This window comes from Manis pentadactyla, chromosome 5 (assembly GCF_030020395.1).
Source record: "Manis pentadactyla isolate mManPen7 chromosome 5, mManPen7.hap1, whole genome shotgun sequence".
Taxonomy (NCBI): Eukaryota; Metazoa; Chordata; class Mammalia; order Pholidota; family Manidae; genus Manis; species Manis pentadactyla.
In genome coordinates this window covers 83,812,519-83,837,336 of record NC_080023.1, presented here as the reverse complement: position 1 = coordinate 83,837,336, position 24,818 = coordinate 83,812,519, and the positions used below count along the sequence as shown (strand labels likewise).

The 24,818-nt window shown below is 44.7% G+C and overlaps 1 protein-coding gene and 1 long non-coding RNA gene across 3 annotated transcripts in view; one reads left to right on the top strand and one right to left on the bottom strand.

Annotated features, from left to right (window-relative positions):
- The window catches only part of LOC130683814 (uncharacterized), a 38,138-nt gene extending 35,938 nt beyond the window's left edge, over positions 1-2,200 (bottom strand). The window contains exon 1 of the long non-coding RNA XR_008997809.1: positions 2,093-2,200. This is a non-coding gene — a long non-coding RNA (uncharacterized LOC130683814). The remainder of the gene's footprint in view (positions 1-2,092) is intronic.
- Positions 602-20,514, top strand: C5H4orf54 (chromosome 5 C4orf54 homolog). Of its 2 annotated transcripts, XR_008997808.1 has the most exons (4): positions 602-864; positions 1,684-7,094; positions 13,247-13,368; positions 18,153-20,514. XR_008997808.1 is itself a non-coding variant. In XM_036914047.2 (3 exons), the coding sequence occupies exons 1-2, from the start codon at positions 797-799 to the stop codon at positions 7,055-7,057; spliced, it is 5,442 nt and encodes a 1,813-aa protein (XP_036769942.2). In that variant the 5' UTR covers positions 602-796; the 3' UTR covers positions 7,058-7,094; positions 13,247-17,965. The 2 variants fall into 2 exon arrangements, 1 of the variants encoding a protein (XP_036769942.2); XM_036914047.2 differs by lacking the exon at positions 18,153-20,514 and having other exon boundaries at positions 13,247-17,965.
- Positions 20,515-24,818: the final 4,304 nt, after the last annotated feature.

The window sequence follows — 24,818 nt, the reverse complement described above, 5'->3', positions numbered from 1 at the left end:
TATAATGGCTCACACATAGTAAGTACTATATACCTCTTAGCTGTAATTATTATAATTTAAAATTTTTTATCATTATTAAGAATCTAGGATTTTGTGCCATTAAATACATTACAGTTCTCCATAACCAAAAGTTGGTTGTAAATTCAGCAGATTTTCTCTTTTCTTCTTGTTCTTTCATTCCCTTTCTCTCTCCTGCCCTCTGTTGCTTTTCTCTTTCACTCTTCTCACTTACTGCTCTGGCTTTATAGCCACATTGTGATATTATTATGTTTACCATTTCCAGTTCTCCTTTATGTCGTGTTTTTAAGGCAGTGATGTGGGCAGAAGCGAGTTGTCATGGGGAGAGTGGCAGGCTGTGCTGTCCACATCTTAAGTATGGAGAGGTGAATGCTTCCGTTGTTAAGGGCTCTCCCTCCACACCTACCCCCACAGTGACCCAGAGGAAGGAACATTTTTCTAAGTGGGGGTGGCATTCGTGTTGGAAGGAGATGGTTGATGGTGTTATTTTTATTCCCCACAAATGTGGATGTTTAAAATAGTGCTTTATTCAATCGGCATAAGTGACACACAGACTATGTATAGTGGTGGAATTGGGCCTGGCAGGTGCTGAGGGCCAGATCCTACTAGAAACAAGAGTCGTGACTCTCCACTGATAGCACCCAAGGGGCCTGCTCTGAAGATGGTCAGCACAGTACCCCCATTGTGGATTGCCTGGAAAATTCACTTGCACAGCTACTGAGTTGTCTGAAATGGAGGTACCCCAGAGCCAGTGAGAAGGGATTTTGGCTTTGTCTCCATGGGGCATGCCAGCGGGTCACATTTCCTCCCTGAACCTCCCTCCAAGCTTCACTGTACTCGTGAAGGGTAAGTGTATTTGTTGCTCTTTCATGCCTTCTGACTCTGTGCCCTGCAGGTTTGGAATTGAGCCAGCATACAAATCATGAGGCCACAGCTCAGGCTATATTTAATTGGAGGTTTATTGTCACCATGGTTTTAGGTTAGGGAATGTTTTTTGAGATTGATCAGATATTGTAGGGATTGGAAGTAGTGCCAATTCTGACCCTATGTGCTTTTTTCAGTGACTAAGTAAAAGTTTATTTAAAGCATTATGTTTAAATTCTCTGAAACTTGCCCTTTTATACTTCAGTAGGATTCTAGAAGAGATCATTCCTATTTTGAAACAACAGATTTATGTTTCGTAGACAGTAACTTTGGGGGAAAAGGGATGGAATGTTTTATTCCTATGAAAAGTTTTATTACCAGAACTCATCTGATTTGCGATGAAGGAGAAAGAACATGCATAGGTTCTGAGGCAAACATAAAGCTTACCATATGTCCAAGGGGGATTTTGAAATCTTTCTGGATTGTCCTTAATTGATTTGAAATGCCATGCAGAACTTGGATTTTTTTTTTAAGAACAAGGTAAAAACCCATTTAATCAGACTTGGGAATGAGAGATTGCAGTCCGGAAAGTATTATTTCATATTTGTTAGACATCTCTGTAACAGATTACATAGAACATTTGGTTGATTTGATTAGAACCCACATACCTCTACCACCCTCAATCTTCTCTTCTCATCTTAGAGCCACTTCTCTCTACCCTCAAGTGCGGTTTCAGTATGACTAGGGAATAGACACTAAAAATATTTCTGGAATGACGTGACCCACTCTCGCCCCATCCAGGAAAGGGACGCGGCTTCCCAAGAAACAGCACATGCTTTCCTTTCATATCTGGGAGTCTCAGGGTCGGCCCACAGATGCTGCTCCTTCCGTGGCCGATGGCATTCGGACTCCTAACCGCACAAAGTGCCAGGCGAACAGCTGGACAGACCAGCTCAGCTACGGGAGGCTGGCCCCGATCTCAGCCAGAGCTGCAGCCCCCCGGCCACAGACCACCTCTGGGTCCGCATCCCGCAGCCTTCCCAGCACCCTCAGGCTTGCCTGGGCCCCGCCACCGGGGCTGAAGGACTGCTGGCTGGTGGCAGAGCTGCCTACGGCCTGGGGCCCAGTGCAGGCACGTGGGATCCTGCTTCGGGCAACTCTGCAGCCCCTCCAGGGTCAGGGAGGGACCCAGGACAGCCCCCGCGCTCACCGTCTCTTCCTGTCGCTGAAACTTGGGCGAGGGCTCAGAATGAAAGCCGCCACTCCTGAGCTGAATCGGAAGGCCAGACTGAGGGAGGTGGGGGATGGGGTGAGAGGAGCTCGAGACAGCCAGGAGCTAACGCAGCAGCAGCAGCAGCAGCAGCTGCAGCCACTGCCCAAGCCATCAGCCTCCTCCCAGAGAGAGGCGAAATACGTGGACATGAGCCCTTCAGCTGGAGTCCAGAGGGACAGTCCCCCGACCATGAGACGTACTCTGGAACACTGCCCCGAAGTCCAGGGGGTTCCTAGGGGCCCCGTGGAGAAAGCCCAGGACGAGCCCAGCCATCGGGAGTGCGCGGCTCCGACTGCTCAGAAGAACCCCGCTTCCCCCGGACTCTCCAGCCCCCAGCTCTCCCACACGGAGGAGGGCCGCAGCTGCTCGTCTTCCTCCTGCTCCTCCTCCCCAGGGGACAAAGCAGAAGAAGGTGGCCTTCCCACAGTGGACGGTACCACCACATCCACAGGGGCTCTAGCCACCTCATCTTCGTCCTTGGGCTTTGAGAGTGAGAGTGGTGAGCACATAGTGCGCTGCCAGCCCAGGGGAGGAGGAGGGGGAGGAGGCGCAGGAGAGGATGGAGCAGAGTGCAGGGACATTATTGCCAAGTCTCAGAGCCGGAGGGACCCCCCCCAAAACGAGGAGGCTCACTACATCACCACCCACGAGATCCAGCTGAGTGAGGTGGAGCAGGATATGGATTTCGACGTGGGCCTGGCGTCCCACTGGGATTTTGAGGACAACAACGTGATCTACTCCTTCGTGGACTATGCTTCCTTTGGTGGCAGCGACGAGACCCCGGGGGATGTCACCACCCCGACTGAAGAGGACGATGACAACAGCTGCTACCTCAGCACCACCTCCAGCACCCACGCCACCCAGACACCTAGTCCCCCCAGCACCGACCCCGCCCGTCCCGGCACAGGCAGCAGTGGTCGCGACACCAGCAGTACGGAAGTGGGCAGCTGCCCCTCTGACACTGACCCCACCCCCCCGCCCACTGGGCCTGGCACTGCCACCCCGAGGGAGCCTTTGCCCGAGCCCCTGCAGGCAACTTCAGGGGCAGCCGCCGCCGCAAGCAGCTGTGGGAGTGCAGCAAGCCAGATCCTCCTATCAATCAAACCGACTTCCCAGGCTATAAATGAGCCTAGCAACGTGCGTGCAAAGCAAAACATTATTTACACTGCCAAGCATGAAGGCGACATGAGCCTCTGCATCTCTACAGCTACTAAACACAACTCAAGTTCACTAAAGCAAGACCCGGCTGCAGCTGTGGCTCAGGACCATGCAAAGAAATTCATTGCTGTCCCTGCTCGCCTGCAAACCCGGTGCGGGGCTATCCGGGCAAAGGAGCTGGTGGACTACTCGAGCGGAGCCTCCAGTGCCGTGAGCGAACTGGATGATGCAGACAAAGAGGTGCGTAACCTGACCTCCAGGGCCTTCCGGAGCCTCGCGTACCCCTATTTTGAGGCTCTAAACATCAGCTCCCGGGAGTCCTCCACGCTCTCGGAAGTTGGCTTTGGGCGTTGGTCCACCTTCCTGGACTTAAAATGTGGAGGTGTTGGAGCTAGGGTGGAACAGAGCCTCCTCAAGAACAGCGCGGCCTCTGTGGCTGCAGGTCTGAGGAAGGGCGGTGGGGCCAGAACAACCGCAGACCAGCTCTACATCCAGTCCAAGAAGTCCCAGACCAAAGCCTTGGAGTTCGTGGTCAGCAAAGTTGAGGGGGAAATCAAACATGTGGAGACACCTCTGTGTTTCCAGAAGCAGGTCCAGACCGGCTCTCGCGTAGTCACCCTTCTGGAGCCCCTGAATTTTCGCCGTGAGAGCAAAGCCAGCTCAGCCCCTGGTCCCTGCAGGACCACCAAAGTTTCCAGCAAGGGCTCCGGTTCAGTGTGCACAGATGATGGCTCAGAGACCTCGGAGAGCAGCAAGCCCGCCTCCCGGGCTGATGCCCCGCAGAAGAAGTCCAAGTTTGCTTCTAGTCTGCTAAAAAATGTCATCTCCAAGAAGATGCAGCGGGAGCATGAGTTCAAAATGGAGAGGGGAGAAGTCACTGACACATCGCACCGTAATGTCCCCAGCAGCTGCAGGGAGACCGAGGGCCCCCCTGGGAATGAGAAGCAGCGGGAGAGGGGCCTGCAGAGGCAGAGTTCTCGCCACTCAGAGGCCGGCTCTGAGTACACGGTGGTCAGCGTGTCTGATGCAGGTGGGGAGGGGTCTGTAGTTGGGTCGAAATCCCCAACTTTCAAAGCCAGTGCTCCTCGGGAGAGCAGTGTGGGCTCCTGCCGAAATTTCACCGACAGACAGGCGGAAGTGTGTGAAATTAAAAAGAGTGCATCGGAGACAGTCAAGGGCATCTTCCTCCGTAGTCAGAACAGTGCATTCCGGTCATGGAAGGAGAAAGAGGCTGAGAGGCAGGAAGAAAAAGTCCCCATTGGGAAGCTGAAACTCCCCAAAAGGGGCGACTGGAGGGCTGATCTCGGCGAAATCTCTGCCAGCAAGTCCACCATCATGTCTCGCCTCTTTGTCCCCAACATCCAGCAGACACCCAAAGACAAGCAGCCGGGGAAGCAGGCCACCAAGTACCCTGCTGCCCAGGCCACCTCCACAGCCATGATCAGGCCCAAGGCTCCCGAAATCAAGATACGGCTGGGGAGCGTGCAGCAGCCAAGCTCCGACTTCAACATTGCCAAGTTGCTCACACCCAAACTGGCCAGTGGCAGCGCCTCAAACCTTTTCAAGACCATTGAGGACAATAGTAGGGCGCAGCAGAAACTCTTCCGGGGAGAAAGCTTGGAGAAAGTGCCCCAGTTCCAGGTGAGAGACGTCAGAGAAAAGTCCAAGGCCCAAGGCCCCCTCCACCAGGTGAGAGATGTCAGAAAACTGATCAAAGGCTCAGGGGATAGCAGTGACAAGGGCAGTGTGACCCCGGAGCAGGGGCTAACCGGGCCCAAACCCAGGCAGCTGGCTGCTGCGGCTGCTGGGTCCAGATCCCTGTCTCCCATGGTGATCACCTGCCAGGCCGTGGTGAGCCAGAGGGAAGACAGCAGCGACGGAGAGCCGAGGGAGCACAGGGCCCAAAGCGGCAGTGGCAGCCTCCTGAACTCCTCGGCTGAAGGGACGGTCTTGGTTCACAGAGCATCCGGCAGGCTGCCTGTGGCCACCATTGCCCCCAACAAGCCTGAGCAGGGCTCATACCTGCCTGTGCTCAAGATCGTCCCCAAGGCTTCTGCTCAGAAGACCCCAGAGAAGGCGAAAGATGAGGAGGCCAAGGAGGAAGGGAAAGCCCCAAAGCCATCACGAAATGCCTTGGAGAAGCTGACTGCCGCCGTGAGGTCCATGGAGGAGCTGTACAGCTTCAACAGGAATGAGTGGAAGCGCAAAAGCGACCCTTTGCCGGTGATGATGGATAGCCATGTCCTGTCACTCATTGCCAGTGAGGAGAGGGAAGGGGCCAGTGCTGAGGGGGACCCTGACAGGCTGGCCAAACGGCTGGGGGAGGTGAGAGAGCAGGGCACAGGAAACAAAGGTGGCGTGGTCCTGCGAGGGGGCCCCATAGAACGTCTACAGCGAAGAAACTCCAACCCGAGTGCCGAGAGCGTGTCTGCCCGGGCGGCTGCCTTTGAGAACCTGGCCAGGGAAAGGCCCCGCTCTCTCTACATTCCCCCAGTCCACAAGGATGCAGAGAGAACCCAGCCCCTGCAGCCCTTCCCACCCAATCCCAGCAACAGGAACGTGTTCACCGTTAGTGCCAGCAGCACCCAGAAAACTGGGGGTGTTGCCGGCAAGTTCCCCCAAGGGCCTTCTCCAGAGAGTCCTTCAGCAGCAAAGGGCATCAAATCGCAGGGCCTCCGGTCCCTCAAGATCTCTCCGGCTACCCGGGTACCACCTGACGAGGTGGCCAACAGGAAAAATGGCAGCAATTTGGAAAAGAACAATAGTGACTGTGAGAACTACCTGACCATCCCCCTTAAAGGAAGCTCTGCAGCTGGTGAGCTTCCAGGCAGGCCTGGGGCTGGGAGGGAGGGGCCCCCAGCCTCCTCAGTGGCCACTCTTTGCAGCTTGCCCCCTCTGAGTGCCCGAAGTCAGGTCCCCAACAGCCCCAAAGGCTCTCAGGTCAGTGGAACCAGCCGGCCAGCTTGGCGAACAAAACCTGACAACACCCGGGAGACAGTAGCTGCCCCCACAGGGCCTCAGAGCCCAGAGCGTCCCCCTACTGCCATCTACCACCAGCAGCCGCTGCCCTTCACCCTGCAGGGGGCCCAGCCCCAGGTCCTCTGCTTCTCCCCACCTAGTATGCCTGCCCCGGCCCCTGCAGGCCCAGCTCCAGTCCCCACAGACCCCTTCCAGCAGTCACAGCCTCAGCAGACACAGCGGAAGATGCTACTGGATGTGACAACTGGCCAGTACTATCTAGTGGACACACCAGTGCAGCCCATGACCCGGAGACTGTTTGACCCTGAGACAGGGCAGTATGTGGATGTGCCCATGACCTCCCAGCAGCAGGCTGTGGCCCCCATGTCCCTCCCTGTGCCTCCCTTGGCCCTGAGTCCTGGGGCCTATGCACCCACCTACATGATCTATCCCGGGTTCCTGCCTACAGTGCTGTCCACGGGTGCCCTGCAGCCCACGCCAATTGCTCACACACCAGGGGGTAGTGAGCTCTCCCCTATGGGAACAGAGCCCCCCAGCAAAGAGGCAGCTGCGACATTTGCCGAGACCCCATACTTCATGGCCTCTGGTCAGTCTCCCGCCTCCTCAGCCCCAGCAGCTACATCACAGCTCTTGGGAGCCAAGGGCTTCACCCAGCTGCACGGCAAGCCTGTCATCAGCATCACTTCGCAGCCCCTGGGGCCCAGGATCATTGCCCCGCCTTCCTTCGATGGCACCACCATGAGCTTTGTGGTGGAGCACAGATGATGAGAAGTCACCAGAAAGCAGAGTGGAGCAGCTGCTGGTGAGTGAATGCTACTCTGATAACCAGGTTTAAGGGATTAAGAGCAATCCTATTTCTTTGCGTCTGAAGTGGCAGATTTACAGCACAGGAGGCTGTTTGTAGAAATGGGCATTTTGAAGGAATAGGAAAAAACCTCATCTAATTTATTAAGGAGGTAATTTTCTAACCAAGTTTCCTCCTCTTCCCTCTCTTCAGTCCCATCAAGGCCAGCCTTTCTCCTTTGACCTTTTCAAATTGCCTGAGTGTTTCTCTCACCAGGGAGTAGGAGGGATGTGAGCCTTAATTCTGTCAGGTTAGCCTTTGGTAAAAGTAGGCTGTAGAAAGGAATGAAAACCCAGTCTGGATTTCCTGGAAGGAGGCTCACTGTATTCATAGCAGCCCCAGTGACAGAAGTCACAAACATGCTCAGATATCACTGGGGACCCTCTTAACCTGGCTGCTTCTCAGAAGTAAGCAGAATCAAAGACTGACATTTTCTTGTTAGAAGGTTTTCTAAAATCTGCAGGAAGTCTTCTGTCTGTCCACCATCTTCTGCCTTTTGGAATTTCTTATACAAAGGGACTGTATTTTTTTAAATTCTGGCTTTTCTGTTTTCAAAAGATCAGAATATTTTTCCTTAAGGCAAGTCCATGGTCTTTAATGTATTTACACACACACACACACACACACACACACACACACACACACACACATGCACACAGGCATTCTCTTTAGCTCTACAAGAAGCCCCGTGGGATGCGGCTGCTGCATTTGATCCAGTGTGTTCAGACTGGATCCACTAGGCTCCACACTCTGCTGCTAAGCACTGCAAGGCACTCGTTTTCTTATCTCCATCCTCTTCCTTCAGAAAAAAATCATCTTCCACTTGTCCACCTCTAAAGGAAATCAGATAAAGTTAGGTTCCTAACACCTGAGTTAATCAAGCTAATCTAAACTCACAGACAGGAATCCTTGCTGTGAATACAGTGCATGGAACTTGATAGGAAAAGTTTGACTTGTCTGAACCAGGACACTTCCGGTCAAATGGAAGACAGGGGGCAGCCTTCAGATAGGAGCACAAAGGTGTCAGCCCCTGGGGGACGACTATGCCTCCTCATTCTCCATTTCTCTTCAGATGAGGATGGGTTGACAAGATAAATGCTTCTAGGACTTACATTTTTTGGTAGGATCATACTGAGCGAAAAAAGGAGAGGGAGGGGAGAGAAACCTTTGCTTATATGAAAGAAATAAGCCATTTTTCTCATTTCTCTGTGCAATGAAGGAGGCTTACATTAGGAAGTAAGATCATTAAGTTAGGGTCAGCTTCTCACCAGCTGTGTGCTGTTGGGCACACAGACTCTAGCACTCAGGACACTTGTGTGTCAGTATCTACTCAAAATTGGTCTGCATGTCAGATGGCATAACAGTAAAAAAAAATTGTTTTGAATCAAGGGATTGTTGCTGTGCATTACATTTACTGAACTACAAAACAGTAGGCCTCTGTTCAGAAATCACTGGGTCTTTAAGAACTCAGGAAAAAGTCTCATTTTACTTGCCATTTAGAAGTAGATGATTTGAATTCTTCTTCTCCAAAGGTTTGCAACAGGCAACATGTGATGATGATGAATACAGAAGGGGGAGGATTAAAGATAAATAATGCACCTTTTGTTGATATAAAACTAAAGAAAAATTTCATTATGTATGTGGCAGAGGCTCAGAATTCAAGAATTCATTTTGCAGAAGGAAAAGAGTAGTCCCTAGACAAAAGCATTTTAATCTTCTGGACAGGTGGTATGTTTACCTAAGGCTATTTTGGAGCAGCTAATCCTGCAAGGCCTTTGTGTGAGCTGTGGAGGTGCAGAGGCAAGGGGAAGGGAGGACAAGCCACAGAGGAGGAGGGCCCTGGGCACCGCTCGCAGGTCTGCTCAGCAGCTGCCTTGGGCCTTTCTCCTGTATGCTGAGCCTGGAAAGATTAAGCTTGGAGTTGTTTCCATTCAACATAAATATAAATCAGAGTCTTTAGTATTCAAGATTTGAACAGCAATTTTTTTAAGTTTTCCCTTTTTGAAAGTACAGCCTTTATTTTAGTCCACAGCCCTAAACATAGATGGAAAGGCAAAAGCTGGCTTTGTGATTTAAGACTAGTCAGGAATTAATGATTAGTTTTTTATGTATAGGCAAAAATCTAATTCTCCAAACTCATGTAACTAAAATCCTTCAAAACTCACTTTCCTGAAAGTTCTAGGCCACTTTCCAAAGTCAGATACATTAAAAAATGTTTAGTTCTTTCCCTTGTGTGAAAAGGTTTGTAAATATTGTTCAGATATATCAAAAAAATATATTGTACACACTCATTCATCAACTGATGCTCATTGGATGGTCAGTATGAGAAGCCTTAGAAGCTCATTTCAGTCATATTTCCTCTGAAAGCCAGACTTATCTCAAAGATTGTCCTCGAGGTAGGACAGAGTTCTATGTGCCCCTTTCAACTAACAAGTCCATAAGTGATTTGAACCAATCAGAACATTTTACGAGAAGAAAACTGGGGATTCGAAATAAGTGTTTTATTTTGAGGTCCCTGGAGTGAGAGAGCCATGACCTGTGAGCTGGCTCGTAGTTCCTGGGCCACAGCTGCTGCCTGTGGGGGATTCTCCGCGCTCCTTGGTAGAGCCCTGGATGTAGGCGGAGCTATTTTTCCAAGACGGTCCTTCAGGGGCCCTTAGATCTTCAAACCCTGTTCCCATGTGTTAAAATTTCAGGAGGAAATTGGGGTTGAGAGAACATAAGAGACCCCTCTCAAGTCCCAGTGTGTCTTTGGGGCAGAGTTGGGGCTCAGAACCCAAATGTCCGGAACCAAAGTCCTTTTTCCAGCTGCCTCGTCCTTACTGCTGCTCCGTTGCCCCTTTCCTTTTCCGCCCAGGCCACTCCTCTCGGTGGTCCTCCTTCCAGGAGTCTGTACCACTAGTTCACTTCCTCTTCCTTCTCCCCTTGCCATTTGTTTAGAATTCACTTTCGGTTCTTTGCTTTTTTTTTTTTTTTTTTTTTTGGCGATTTTGTTCCTAACTGTGGTTTCTCCTCTCCCATTCCTTCAAGCTGATTTAGTTTAACACCCCACCTTGCTTTTTCCCTTCTCCTTGCTTTTGTTTTTATTGCTGCTTTTTTGTAGTTCATTTCTGCTGCTCACTGGGTACTTCCAGGGCCGGGACTCCCGGCCAGCCCCTCACTGGAACCTGCTTTCCGGCTTTGTGCAAAGGCGGGTGGTGGGGCTGCAGGCTGCCAGCCCCACATTGCCTTTTCCAGTTCATTCCATAATTACATTCCCGAACCAGATCAGTTTTTTTTCCACTAGCTTGGTTGTGGCTTCCTCTCCCAATTATTATACATAGCTGCTCTTTTCTTTTATTATCTTCCTAATATCTCTTTGCCTTTTTTCTCTCTTTCTTTTTTCTTTCTTTTTGGATTGTAGCTTTCCTCTAGCTTATTATTTTCTGCCTTTCTCCACAACTGTACTGCCATTTTCTACTCTGCCCTCTATAAAATCAATACAAAATGAAATGTGTATCAATCACTTATTATATACCAAGATTTAACATCATGCCATTTGATCCGTAAAATGAGTGGGTACTATTTTCATCCCTGCTTGACAAATGAAAATCTAACTTGTCCCAGGTCAAAAGAAATCTGGGCCCTTTGGGTTCCGCGGCCTGTGCTCCAATAGATGACCCCTTGTTTGCCCACCTCTCTTACTCTCTGCCTTCCAGTTCCTTATTGTGACTGTCCCTCTTCCTTTTTCCGGGAAAAAAAGGAAGGGAATAAGGTAACAAAGTGACCCTGGATCTGGCTGTATCCGGTATACACTAAGTCTCCATATGTGTTTTTCTTTTGATTAAAAAAATTAACTGTCCTTAGTTATTAGAACATTTTATGCCCCAAAGAGAAAACTTCTAGGGGCTGCAACAACCAGTGGTGGGGTGACTCTGTGTGTACATGGGAAGGGGCACGTGAGGGGTGTCCACATGAGAGTGGGAAGCCCTCTAGGCCACAGCACGTTCCGGCATGCGAGTTGGAGGGGAGTGGTATAGTTTGTGAACTTTCAAGTCGGGAAGCCCTGGCTCAAATCCTACTGCTCTTATTACTCTGAACAAGAGACTTCCCTTTCTGGGCCTGTTTGCTCAACTGTAAAATCAGAACACCATGCAGGAGTGTTGTGAAGATTGAATTATAAAACCATTACAAAGGATACAGCAAACGGTTCACAGCGTGTAGTAAGAGTTTAATCTCTTCTGGAAATTAGAACCTCATAAATGTCTCAGAACCCCCTCATCTTTCAGGGGCCCTCACCAGGGCAGAAAATCAGCCCTCCTCCTTGCACATCCCAAGGCCATGTCAGGGCCTATATCCATGATCGCTCTGCATTTTCCCCAAACTGGAAGCACTGCCCCCCGCTCGGCAGTCCCCTTTGAGCTGGCTGATCCCTAGGGGAGGCCAGTTGGCTGTGAGTCAGCGTACTCTAGTATCCCCCAAGGCCTTCCAGAATGTTATACAACTCCAGGCATGGCTTGCAGGATGCATGTGGTGGTTTTCCTCTGTCTGGGCACAGGCCTGTGGAGCAAGGGAAAGCCTGCTGAGCTGTCATATGCTCTGGTGCTGTCAGCCTGGGAAGTCATCCGGCTGAAACTGCCTGGCAACACACTGTAGCGACCTCTCATCGTTACTGACCAATTTGTGATCCTCTGATAGGCTAGACTGGTGATTTTTATTATTTTATCCTCGACAGGAATTGGAGCAACTTCATTACTTTCCAGATTTCAAGTAAAATTCCTGTGAAGTTAATGTAAGAAGAAGCACTATCCTGTGAATGAATGAAAAGGCAATATCTGTGGATCCCTAAAAATGATCCCAGTAGATTGTATAAACAGATTTCTCCTCCCTTTCCCAGACTACTCTCAGAGTCCTGAACACCTGTCCCCCACTGCACACACATGCACGCACACACACACACACACACAAACATGCACACACTGTTCCCCCCACCTGCTTCTCACTCTGCTCAGGGAAAGCAGCCTGAGTCGTTATCAGATCCTTGGATCTGTGTTGAAATTACTCTTCTTAGTCTTCTATTTTCTTCTCCTTCCCTTGTAATTATAGTTTCTTTTCCTGTTGCTGCTTTGTATGTCCTAAGGTATAAAACTTTAGAAATGCGAAGTCTCCAAACCCACAACAACCCCTTTCATCTTGAAGGTCATTCCTCAATATAAAATACAGAAGAATAAAATAAATAAACATGAAATATACATCTATGAAACCATAATTATTCTTATAGACTTCTTTTTCCATAAACATATGTTTAACATTGGTCACTTTCTAAATGGGAGGATTAAAATATCCCAGCTGTGTTCCTCTGATTGCATATAATTAATCAGATAGCTGTTATATGATACTCCTCAGAGGTTATTTTTCACTTGATAGTCTTCCTAATCCCTAATAAATACTACCTGTAGGTCACTCTATTTCTGTCTTCATAATATTATGTCAAATAGTAACTGTTTAAAAAATAATTTGTTCTTTTGGCAAAATTTGAGTAGCTATACAAAACAGAGAGCAATAGAAAGAGAGGGCTAATTTTCAGTAAGCTTGGAAACATGGCAATGATTATCTTAGAATGGATTTAACAAGCTATGGACTCTAACCAGTAGATTTCATTTTAAACAAAATGCACTATATGAAATTCCACATATTTAGGTAGTGATTATTTGTTTTACAAAAATTCTCAGTATGAAGTTTACTCATTTAACTAGATTATTAACTCATGGTGAATATCAAATGTTTTAATTTAGTTTAAATATCATGTCTGCATGATATTTAAGGAATATACCTATTACACTGTTTTATCTCTGCTCTGGATGACTTCAATAAAACTAAACATTCAACTCTAAAATCATTTTTGAGTAGTTGATAGATGTAATGCAAGTTTCAAAGTTCCATTTTCAGCACTTTTCTTGCAGTGAGTTCAGAAACACATTTGCCAAACACATTTTAAAATGTAAACTCCATCAATACTGAAATTAGTCTAATAGTTAAGTAAAATGTATTTTAACATTTTTCTTGCTTCTTTAAAAATGAGACTTACTCTTAGGGATGACAATTATTTCTTTGCCTATGTTTGTTTATAGGAAGAAGACAAAGATGGACTCTTCTTTAACCTGAAGGTTGTATTATAACAACACTAAGAATTCATCTGAAAAACTTCCTCCATGTGTGTTATTCTTAGTTTTTCCTTCTTAAAACCACGTGTGTAAGTTTCTCTATTTTTCTGAACAACCCTGTTAAGACAGTTTGTGTTATTTTAGTTTTACTAAGCTGAGTGAATGGTTGCATTTTTTTCCCCTGTGAAACTATTACTTTTTATACTTTAATACAGGTTATAAGCTTTCCATCTTTCCCTTCTGCACTGGTGACTAAGCAAACAATCCCTTGTTTTCTTAATTCAGCCAAAACATACAACAGAATGGGATTGGCCCTGTTGTAAACCAAGCCAACAAATCAATAATTGGATCACAACGTCTTCCTAGGTTACTGGACTATATGAAGACTAGCTGGCAGAGTTGTAACAAGTTTGTGTTTTAAATATGATTGGTCTACAGTTTGAATTATATACTAGCCAAGCCTAGTTACTCTCTTGGTTATGTTCTACATGTTCTGTTATTGGGTTTAGCATGATTTCAAATGTGATTGTGAAAACAATGGTTTTAACTTTTGTGCTTTGTTTAAATTTTCCCATTTGTACAATGCCATGAATATTTGTTGCCTTAAAAATAGAATGGCTTGCAATACTGAAGAGCCAGTCATAGCCTTAAAAATGAAGTGCTGACTCTCAGAAAGGTAAAAAAAGGTCTATTTCCCTCTAGAAACCCAATCTTTGTTATAAGTTTATAGTTTTTTTGTTTTTGTTTTTTGTCTTCTTCAGTGATTCCCTCTGTAGTTGCATACCCCTGTCTCTCACGGATTGTTTGAACCCTGAAGAATGACCTGTTTGGGGCAGTAGAGTAGAATGTAAAAAATTATTCAGTGACTGATGCTCTCCCGCACTCTCCACACCAATAGCAGGACCTGGGATTGCATCCCTTCTCCTTGCGGCTTTAAGAGATGTCGTGAATCCAAATCATAGTCTTTCATCACCATTCAATAGAGCCTCAGTTGGGACCCAGCTCTGAAGGCTATTTTAGCGAGTGTTCCCAGAGCATCTGGAAGAGTTAATTGAACGGATATTTAGCTTGTCGTAATTAATGTGTGTTGGTATATATTCAAATGTTACATTGGAAAATTTCTTACTTCTTAAAAGTGTAACTTGAAGGTTCTTCCAGGCTTTCTTTACAAAATCTCTTCTGATTTACTTACTTGTTCAAAGATGAGGCATTCTGGTAATTTCTTTAAAAAGCCTTATTTTTATTTTAGTGATCATCAGTATTTGGTTTCTGCTTAAAATTGCTTCTTAAAGCCACAGAATTTTATGCTATTCATGACTGAAGGTGTGACTATAAAACTATGAGACCGATTTCATGTGATTTATGTGATCGTATTTCTTTGTAGTTATGCTTCCCATCTTTAGACTCTTTTAGAAAAACAGTTCAATTTCACTTACAGGGCCTTCCTTAAAAGGATCTTTACAAAGAAGTTCTGTTGGATTAAAGGGGGAAGTTTGAGGCAGGAATAGGCAGCTCCGGTCACAATTCAATCAGTCATTGGGTTGATGAGCTGTGAAATGAAGTGATAGCCTCAATGAGACCTGAAACATGAGAACAAAACAGCCTCTGTATATAGAAGAGATGCCTTTGTACCACACCGGGGCATGTAGTCTTCCTTTGTCATAGAGGTTGTCTTTCCCAGGAGCATCAACAGATTCACCCCAGAACTTAGTTAATTTTCCACCACTGGGAAACTTCTGTAGCACCAGTGCTTCCTCATTTTCAATAGAGATTGGCTGGGTATGAGGTCCCCTAATACTGAAACAACAAAGTAGAATCAGCTACAAAGATCTCAAACCTATAATACTCAAAGCAGCACTGTGAGTTCTCAAGTATGTGAACACATCTGGTTAAACTTATATAGGATTTGGGTGGAGAGCACCAGAATTGATGACTGCTTTAAAACCACATGTGATTTTTAGAAAAACCCAGTGGTCATGTTGAGTAGTCAACTGCTTGCCAGGTCTTCAAAACGGGATGCACCTCCTTCCCTAAAAAAAACATGGTAGAGTTCTTACTTACCAAGGGCCTGGGGCCCTCATATGCAATTTGTCATTATTTATCTCCAGCAGATCTGAGCCTTAAATTCTCACTTTCAGGTAAACTAGGACAGAAACTAGATAAAAGGAGGACTTTTCACTTGGTTCTATCAGAGAGGCCACATCCTCTGAGAAGCTGTCAAAGATGTAGTAAATGTCCAAGTGGTTAAAAATGTAACTTTAAAATAACATTCTATGAATAACACATCTATCGATAATTCTATGGTTCTCTATTTCATCAAACCATAAAAATACAAACCAAATCTGCTAGGCCACTTACTACCTCAAGTGATAAGGAGGAACATTTATAAAGACATGAGGTAAATCTAAATCCTCATTTTCATCATTTTATCATTTAAGTTGCATTGGTATTTGAATGAAGTGGTTGTGCCCTTCCTTTTCCACCAAAGTAAAGTGGAATAAAAAAAGAGTCTATGAAATCTTCTGACCCATAAAACTCTTACCCTAACAATGTTCCTTTAGCTACTGAATTAGCCTTTTATGTTTTATGTACACAAAACCATTGATAAAGCATATAGCATTTCCTAAATAGTGCCCAGGCTTGAATCTAATCAGAATTGCTGAGTCTGTCTTTTGCCATTTCCTTTCAGGATCACATGTGTGACTATTTTTCCAGAGGAACCACAGGGCATTGTGAATAGAAATCTGGATTCATTTCCTCTTTTTCCCTGTTGGTTAATTGGTCAGGTTGAAATATGCTCCGTTTGAATTGTTTCTGGAAAACTGAACACATGTGTAACCAGTATGAAATTTAACTCACCAGAATGTATTTTCTTTAAAGCACTCACTAAAATTGCCCTCAGGATTAAATAAAGCCCAGACATGCAGTTAGTATAGGCTTTCTGTATGTCTGTGTATGTTTCTATATGTCTGTACATTTATGGCTCTCTATATGTCAACAAGTAAATAAGCTAAAAACAAATTATACTTGGTAAAACAAATTACAAATTATCTTTATAATAAATCTCAAATGTTCTAACACATTTCAAATTTATCCTTACATAAAAGGAAATATCTAGTGATATAAATTTCTTTTTTCCTAGTTTCACACATGATTTTATCATCCTTGCCTTTTAAGGAGATTTAATGCATTTTAATTATTTTCATACTTCATAGAAATGAAAGTCTGTGTTTGCTACAAATTGAATGCTCATGCTACCTGAAATAACACTTTGGACTGCAGGACAGTACTGATTCCTAAGTAGATTGACTATAATCTCATGATAAATATATATATGTATATATATATGCATGAGAAAACCTATTCAATAATAGTCTCTGTGTTTAAAACTATCATGGCATACATTTTCCTATCTGGTGCTTGAGGAGTTTCATTCTACAGTTTACAAGGTGTAGGTTTGCACCCCAAATTCTCAGGGTATGCTATTTTACCCAAATACTTGAAAGAAAAAGGTGCCCTGTATTTTATCAGTACTGTTAAGAGGGAAAAATATGTGTAGGTTTGTTTTAGAAAACTATTTATAAAAATCAAATTCATTAATATGTTAGGTTTTTATGTAATTTCTAAGGAGATATACATACAGATATGATGTATATTTCCAGGAGACTGTTTCTACATTCTTAACTAACTTCTGGGTCCTAAGTAGACCTCACAGGTGCATAAAATCAATAACAAAGCATGTAGCATTTGCTAAATCATACGCTGAGCTTGAATCTAATCAGAATTCAGACTCTGATCCTCTGGGGAAAAATGTATATGTCCATCTGCGGCATGTATGATTACAAGGCCCAGGGGGGAATTCTGAAAGTCGGACTCATTTGTATGCCCCATGTCTCAGAAGAGAACTAAACATTCACAGTGGTATTTGTAAGCTGTTAACATTCTTGTTTCATGTTGCAACTAGAGCATGTTATTAGATTTATTCCTATTCATAATGGTGCAGAATAAAACACACACACAATACATCTCATTTGATTTCTTTTTTTAAGTTTCATAATTGCTTTTTACAAGCTAATGTTAAAGGCAAAAAGTCCTTTCCAGGGCTCCCTGAAATGATCTATCATGCCTGTATCCATTTCTAGCAGGTGGTCCTTTCCTTTTCTTGCCCTGAAGATGTAGGCTTCTATATTTACATTTAAATCATATTATTGTACAGTAAGGACAGTAATGGTTGTAAAGAATGTGAAGACTGAGGAAGTTATGTCCCAAACAGAGGAGAGTAAATTGTGTGGTGAATGGAGAAAGATGCTGGATAATGCTGAATTATACGCTTGACTGAAAAAGCCAGTGATAAATGGAAAGAACATGGAATTTTAAACTGGTCTCAAGATAGAAATCTTGGTGGAAAAGTTCCTACCTGCGGTCTGATGTGATTCCATATAAAGTTCAGTGAGCTCGGCCAAAAGGACTGTGAAACCAGCTCAACAGCTCTGCGAGTTACATGATAGGGTGTTGCATATGGAGAAAACTACTTAGACAAGGACTCTGTGAGACTAGCCTACTTACCTTTGATTGCCAGCATTTGTAAGTGATTGTGCCATCTTGTGTAATGGTCTTTTATTTTGACTGTTTTGAAAAAAAAAATATTTTGTTGTTTTTCCAGTAAAAGTAAATGCAAAGAGAAAACACGCATTGTTTGTCTTTTTTTAACTCAAAAAACAAACTTTGGACATTTAAATTTTCTTCTGTGTTCTAACTTAAAGCCCTTATTTAACTAAAATACTCTATGATAATGTTTCACATCCAGGTTGTATTTGTTTTCTATTGCTGTGGTCTTGGTGGCTTAAGACAACACAGATTTATTATCTTACAGTTCTGGAGGTCAGAAGTCTGGTATGGGTCTTTCCCTGTACCCAGAAGACTTCATCTGACCAACAGAAGGACTCTAACTGCAGCATCAGCACCATTGCATAGCATTATGAGGAGCACCTGCCAAGGTGTGTGAGGCTCACTGACACTGAAGAGCAACCCGGACAGCAAGTTCCCTGCGGGGCTACACTGAGGTCCAGGAGAGTAACTGTGGTTATCCCCTTCAAAACCTGAACATAAGAGGCACAAGTTTTGGACCTACTGCACAGTGAGGATCAAGGCTGGGGCCCAAGTCAACTGAAGTCACCATAAACCTTAAGACTAAAGCCCCAGAAAGACTTGAAGCCACCTTCCACAGAGAGGGAGCTCTAAAGGATTGCTCACTTATGTCTAGGGGTTGAGAGCAATAGGATAACAAGGAAAGGTAAGGACAGTTCCAGGCCTTATAATTTCCTCAGTCACCTCTGGCTTCCAGCTCTCATTTCCAGTGAATTCTCAAATTCCATTCTCCATTTTGCTTCAACTGTTCATTGCATTACTTTGCACTGTACTACTCCAGCAGACTTCATCTGATTCTGAGTATTCTAGACTCAAGACTGTATGTGTGGCAGGATTTTCCTGAAGGTTTAGAGTATACAGGATAGAGATTAGCAGGTGCTCCAACAACACATGGCAGCCAGCTGCATCGGCAACTACCTTAAATCTGAACCATTGACATCCTTGTTCTCAAACAGCCTTGTGCCGTCTCTGGCACTAGATAATTTCACTGGCTGTTGAGTTCATTTGTGCTTCAGCCACTCTGTTGCTAGAGCCCTCTCCTTCCCTTCGTCTACCGCTTCCTCTACTCCTTAGCTTGCTAGCTCAGAATGCTCTAATTTCCTGTTCTTTCTTACATAGAGCACATCAACTACCCAAGGAAGCCTTACTAATGCAGACATACTACACTATGTCCAGAAGACCTCATCTTCATAACCAACCATGCCCATTGTTCCTACTTATGTATTGTTGAGTAAGAATCCACCCCAAAACTGGGTGGCTGAAAAGCTACAAAAATTATCTGTTTAACTCATGGAACTGTAATTTGGGCAGGGGTTGTCATGGAAGGTTAGGCTTTGCTTCAAATGGCAGCTTGACAAGGGCCTGGATAATCTACTTCCAAGACAGCTCACTCACATGATGGGAAAGCTGATGCTAGTGGTCAGCTGGGAGTTCAGCTGGGGCCAGCCAGGGGCTTCAGTTCCACTTCATCTGGGCTTCTCCACGGCCTGCTTGGGCTTCCTCAGAGCATGGTGGCCTGGTTCCAGTGGTGAGTATCCCAGGAGGCAGGAAGCAGGTGCTGCTGCCAGTTCCTTAAGGCATCAGCTCAGACACAGTCACTTTCACTGCACTCTGCTCAACAAGCAAACACAAAACCCAGATTCAGGGGCAGGAACACAGACCCCACCTCCCAGCAAGAAGAATGTTTGGGGATATGTTTTAAAATCACCATCCTCATTAAGGGATATTTTTAACAGATACATTTTTAAAAAGGAATTATAAAGTCAGTCCTGAGATTAGTGTAGGCTCAGTCAAGATTCTGAAAAAATCTAGAATGAGAGAAGTCTACACAAGGTTTGCTGAGCATGCTTTTCTTTGGGTATTGGGCCTATGTCAAAGTCTCATAGGGCAAAAATCACTGTTGTATTTAGAGTGTGGAAGGGATCAATGTTCTTAAGCAATGACTGCCTACTATGTGCCAGGTGCTCTGATTCATGCAGAGGTTAGGAGTTCAGAAAGCCTTTAGATATGGTGAGAATGCCTGATACGCTGATGAAATTGTCCAGTCTAAGCCTTGTCAAAGGCATTGAGATTGAAAGAGGAAACTGGCTAACAGCCACAGAGGAGAGATCCATGCCAGCGACCCAGCATGCGGCAGGCAGGGAGCAAAGAGGACTAGGAGTGAAGAGTACCGGGAAATCCAGGGCAACAGCAAGAGACTGAAAGTGCAGAGCCTGTTCAGCTGTGCAGGAGGCAGGGGGGCTACCACAGGGCAATAGGGGTGGGGGTTGGGTAGCATAGGGAGAAGCAGCAGGGCCAAAGGCCTTTGACAGGAAATTTACCCAGCAGAAGTACTGTGAAAAGATTGTCTCAAAAAACATAGCAAAAGTCAATATTTCTTTCTGCCCCTTGAAACTATAACCTGATCAGCAGATTGTCCCTTAAGTGTAGTCTCTGAAGACTTGAGTGCTACTGGATAGAGGTAAGAACAGGTTTTATTATATACATATGCATATATATTCACAAACTCACACTATAGTATTTCAGAATAACATTAATATATTATATATGCTATTATGTGAGAATTATTAAGAGATAATATATATAGTATACCCCTAGCCTGTGGTATATACAGTAATATACTTTCCATTACAGCATTTGTGCTTCTGAAAAATTCAAATTCACTGCTACACAGGTTGCTTACAATTACTCAAACCCATTAACTGGGATATCTTCTATCTATAAAAATAGTTCATGCTCTTTGGAAGAAATTTAGAAAAATGTTAAAATATTCCAAAAGTTTGGAAAATGCTTAATCACTCAAAGGGGTCCACTACACAAACTGCCTCTAAAAAGAAATACTTGTGAGTGTATCTGATACTTTACATGCTATTTTGTAGTCTACTTTGCTGCTTCATAAAATTATAAACCTACATCCTTATCTCCAATATTCTTAGAGGAATGGTTTTTAACAGCTGTATCTTATTTCGTCATATAGCTGTATCACGTAGTTAATAAATCTCATATTGCTAGTATTTAGTTTTTATAGTTTGGAGCTATGAAAATAATGCTGCAATGAACATCTTTGAACACAGATCTTCCCAAACATCTCTGATTGTTTCCTTGCGATAACATCCTCTGAGGACAATTACTAAATAAAAGGACATGAATATATTTAAAAATTTTGACCCACAGGATTTTGAGATGTCTCCCTACCTCCCATATCCCAACTCTTCCACCCTCAAACATGCAAACACCTCAGTTAGAGACTTCATATTTTAGTATTTCTTTCTGTGGAGCAAGGCTCTCAAAGTGTGGCTTCCATCCCAACAGCATGGGCTTCACCTAAGAAACGTCACCTATGATATGTCACCTGTTTTCAGTGCAAATCATTAGTGCACCTCAGGCCAGTTGGATCTGAAAAGGAGGAGAGGGGGAGCAATTTAATTCTCCAGGGGGTTCTGAGGCACACAGTTCTGAGAACCACTGCTCTGGATCACAGTGCACGGCAGCCATGGGCTGGCCACTTGGAGGAAAGCAAGAAGGTTGATGCTTCTGAGCAGAAAACTCTGCTCCTGCTCTATCATGTTAGCATACCAGTCCCCGGTGAGACAGTCCCTTTCTGATCCTCACTTTCCACAGTGATTTTTTAGTGGAGAAAATAAGTTCCTGTTTCAGGATTTTTTATGAACTTTTAAAGAACATAGTGCTTAAGAAATACTGCTTTCCTTCTGTCTTGCCAATGGGTTTCAACCCCAGCCAAGTTCACTTTTGATTTGGTGAAACTGAAAATGACAATGGAATATTCCTGGGGGAAAAATGGGTTTATACCCAACTTTATTTTCCCAATGACAGCAGGTTAGGTGCTAGAATCCCATCCACCTCAAAGCGACTCTGCATGCAGCAAGCTGCCTCTGGGCCTCTCTGCCCACACAGCCAACCCAGTCTCTGTCCTCCGTGCTGCCACCACTCCAGCCTCTGCTCTCCTACAGCCATGCAGCCCAGAGCACTGGGCAGAGGTCTTTATATAGAGTCAGTAAAAATGTATTGCCCACACATGTGTAGGGAGCAAGCCCACCAGGGCCAGGTGAGAATCCTGGCCATAGAAGTTTGATTTCCTCCATACCTTCCCTTTTTGACAAAGTCGATCTAAACCATATTTTTTGCTCCTTTCTATTTTTCTTTTGAGGAAAGTGTAAGAGCCCTGGGCCATGAAGGGAGAGGAAATTGCTTTGCTATAGAGGCTCCAACTGAAGTCTGTCTGCCTGAAATGGGCCCTTGGCCATCCTGAAAGCAGTCTGAGCAAGCTGGAAGTTAGAACGCACTGACATCCATAGCTAAGCAGTTGCTGAACAATGACTGTGCACTACAGGGAGGGTACTAAGGACCATATGAATGGTCTGAGCTGGAGAAGCTTATACTCTGTTTGGGATAATAAGATATCTACATAACAAGTGTGATGTTTAATGACATGAGGCAATAGGGAAGGGAAGACACCCAAGTTGCTATGGTTAATTCCCAAGTGGGTGGTGTATGTAATAAGCATGCCCAGGAGTAGGTGTGTTAGTAGGTAGCTGCTTCTGTGTGTAGGAAATGTGATGGGAGTTGGGCTTGGTAAGATTCCTTTGGGCAGAAGGGCAGGAGAGGGATGGGAACAGAAGAACTGAAACAGCAGAACATTGGTGTGTTTGAGGTGCATGTTGCAGGAACAGGATGGGTGTTGTTCATGAAGAGCAGTGCATACAAGGCTAGGATAAACTGTTGAACCTGAGTGTGGACAAGAAATTGGCTTCTAGGCTTAGGAGCTCAGACTGGATCCTGCATAGGTAGCAGAATATAACGGTTATGTGCTTGAACTCTGGAGGGAGACTCCTGAGTTAAATCCTGCCCTTCCCTTCACCAGCTGTGAGATCTTGGACAAGTCACTGAATCTCTCTGTGCTTCAGTTTCCCATATACACAGGGTATATAATAATACTTTGTACCTTAGAGAGTTGTTATGAGAATGAAATGATTGGATACCTATGAAGTGCCTAGCACAGTACATGGAACCTAACAAGTACAATATAAAATGTTGATAAGTAATACAGGTAGAGGGAGACTTTGGAAGACTTTGGTTAGGAGTAATTTTAATTTTAGGAATTGTCTGTTCATCCAGTAAGTGCTTTGTATTCACTATGCCCCCTCAGATTTCATTAAAGAGCTAACGTTTTTCCCCCCCCAAATAAGGAATATATTAGAGCATTTCCACCACTAAGCATCTCTTCATATCTCAAAAATTTGGAATGTTCATCTCATTCACACTGAAATCTTACTCTATGACTGTGTTTACCTTGATAATCTTCAGGCAAATTGAGTGGGAGAATTATTTTAAAATAATTAGAGATAGGTACCACAAAACAGAATGGAAGTGACTCACCCACTAACAAAAGAAATCAGGTAATTTAAAACTAAGCCTACTCTGAAAAGAACACACAACCTTGTACATGTAATCCTAGAAGATTATGGCAGGAATCTTTCTAGTGAAAATAGCTTACAGGTTTATGTGATGTTCCAAGACAACTGTGAATAAATTAAACTTTCATTAAAAGGAGAGTAGCAGCTCTTTACTAACTCATTCTAAATTAACTGTAATCCCATGACGGGAGGTACATGATTAACTAATGTGTCGCCAAAGGTGAACTTTTTATTGATCTGAATTTTTATATTCTTTTATAATCTCATCACATAGAATATGCAATTGTACAGTGGGGTCTCTGAGAGTGAGGACTGTTTGCCGGCACATGAGGCTTGGGGGTTTCAGAGCTCACGGAGGGTATGACACACAGCTAAAGGGTGAGGCCGATGCTGGTTAGGTAGGAGCTGGAATAGAGGCAAGGAAATCATGTGCTCTGGTTCAAATTCACCTCGTTGATGATGTTTTCTTTATTTTTTTCCCCCTTATGCTGCTCTCTTAGGGTTTTGAACACATTTCTTTTACAACCTTTATACCATTGTACTAAAAGTATTTTTAGTTGTATTGCTTCTTCACTCCCTGAGTTTCTTGAGGTGAGGCACCCACCTTACTTTTTTTTTTAATGTAGTACATTTCTTAACCATAATAGACCCTCTACGTCATGTAAAATGACTGATTAATGCAGTTAATAAATTGCAGGGAAGGCCGTCACGTAAGCTTGGGCTGGCTCTCTTCCATTTTCCCCTCCAAACCCCTCCCTGCCTTTTCCACCTTTGTAGACAGTCTGGACCAATAGGCACTCTTGCCCTCTGGTTTCTGGGTGGTTTCAGTCAATGGGCACCACAGACAGGAGACCAGAGGGAGGAAAGAGAGAGAAGTCAGGGTGCTGTCTCCCTGGTTCCCTCCACTGGAGGGGGTGAAGCCTTCATTCAAAGCCATAGCTCCACACAGCTCATGCCCTCTGGGTTCCAGCGGTCCCTCTCTCCCTTGACCTTTCAGGCTTCTTGTTGTTACAAGCCTCAGGGTGCTGCACCATGCTGTGTGGTTCCCTATATTCTGCTCATATCTTTACAAAGTTTACTGAGTTCTTCAAATTGCTCAGTGTGCAGTTTCACACAGTGACCCCATTCCAACAGGGACCCTAACAAAATAAGAGAGCCTGACAGTGAGGGAGGTGGTAACTAAGAATAGACACAAATATGACATTCTGCTCAAGTTCTGAAGCAGGATGATGACTGAGCAGGATGCAATCTTCTTCCAGTACTTAATTCCCTCTCAAAAAAATGCTATCCATTTCACCTACGATGGGGGAGTTCTCTCACTATGCTCTCCAAGAACTCTGCTGCAACTTGCTTATTCTATGGCTGAATTTTAGATTCATTCCATGCTTTCTCATAAAAATACTTATTCTTTCCTTTTGGCAATTATCACATCCACAGGCAACAAGGGCAAAGGAATT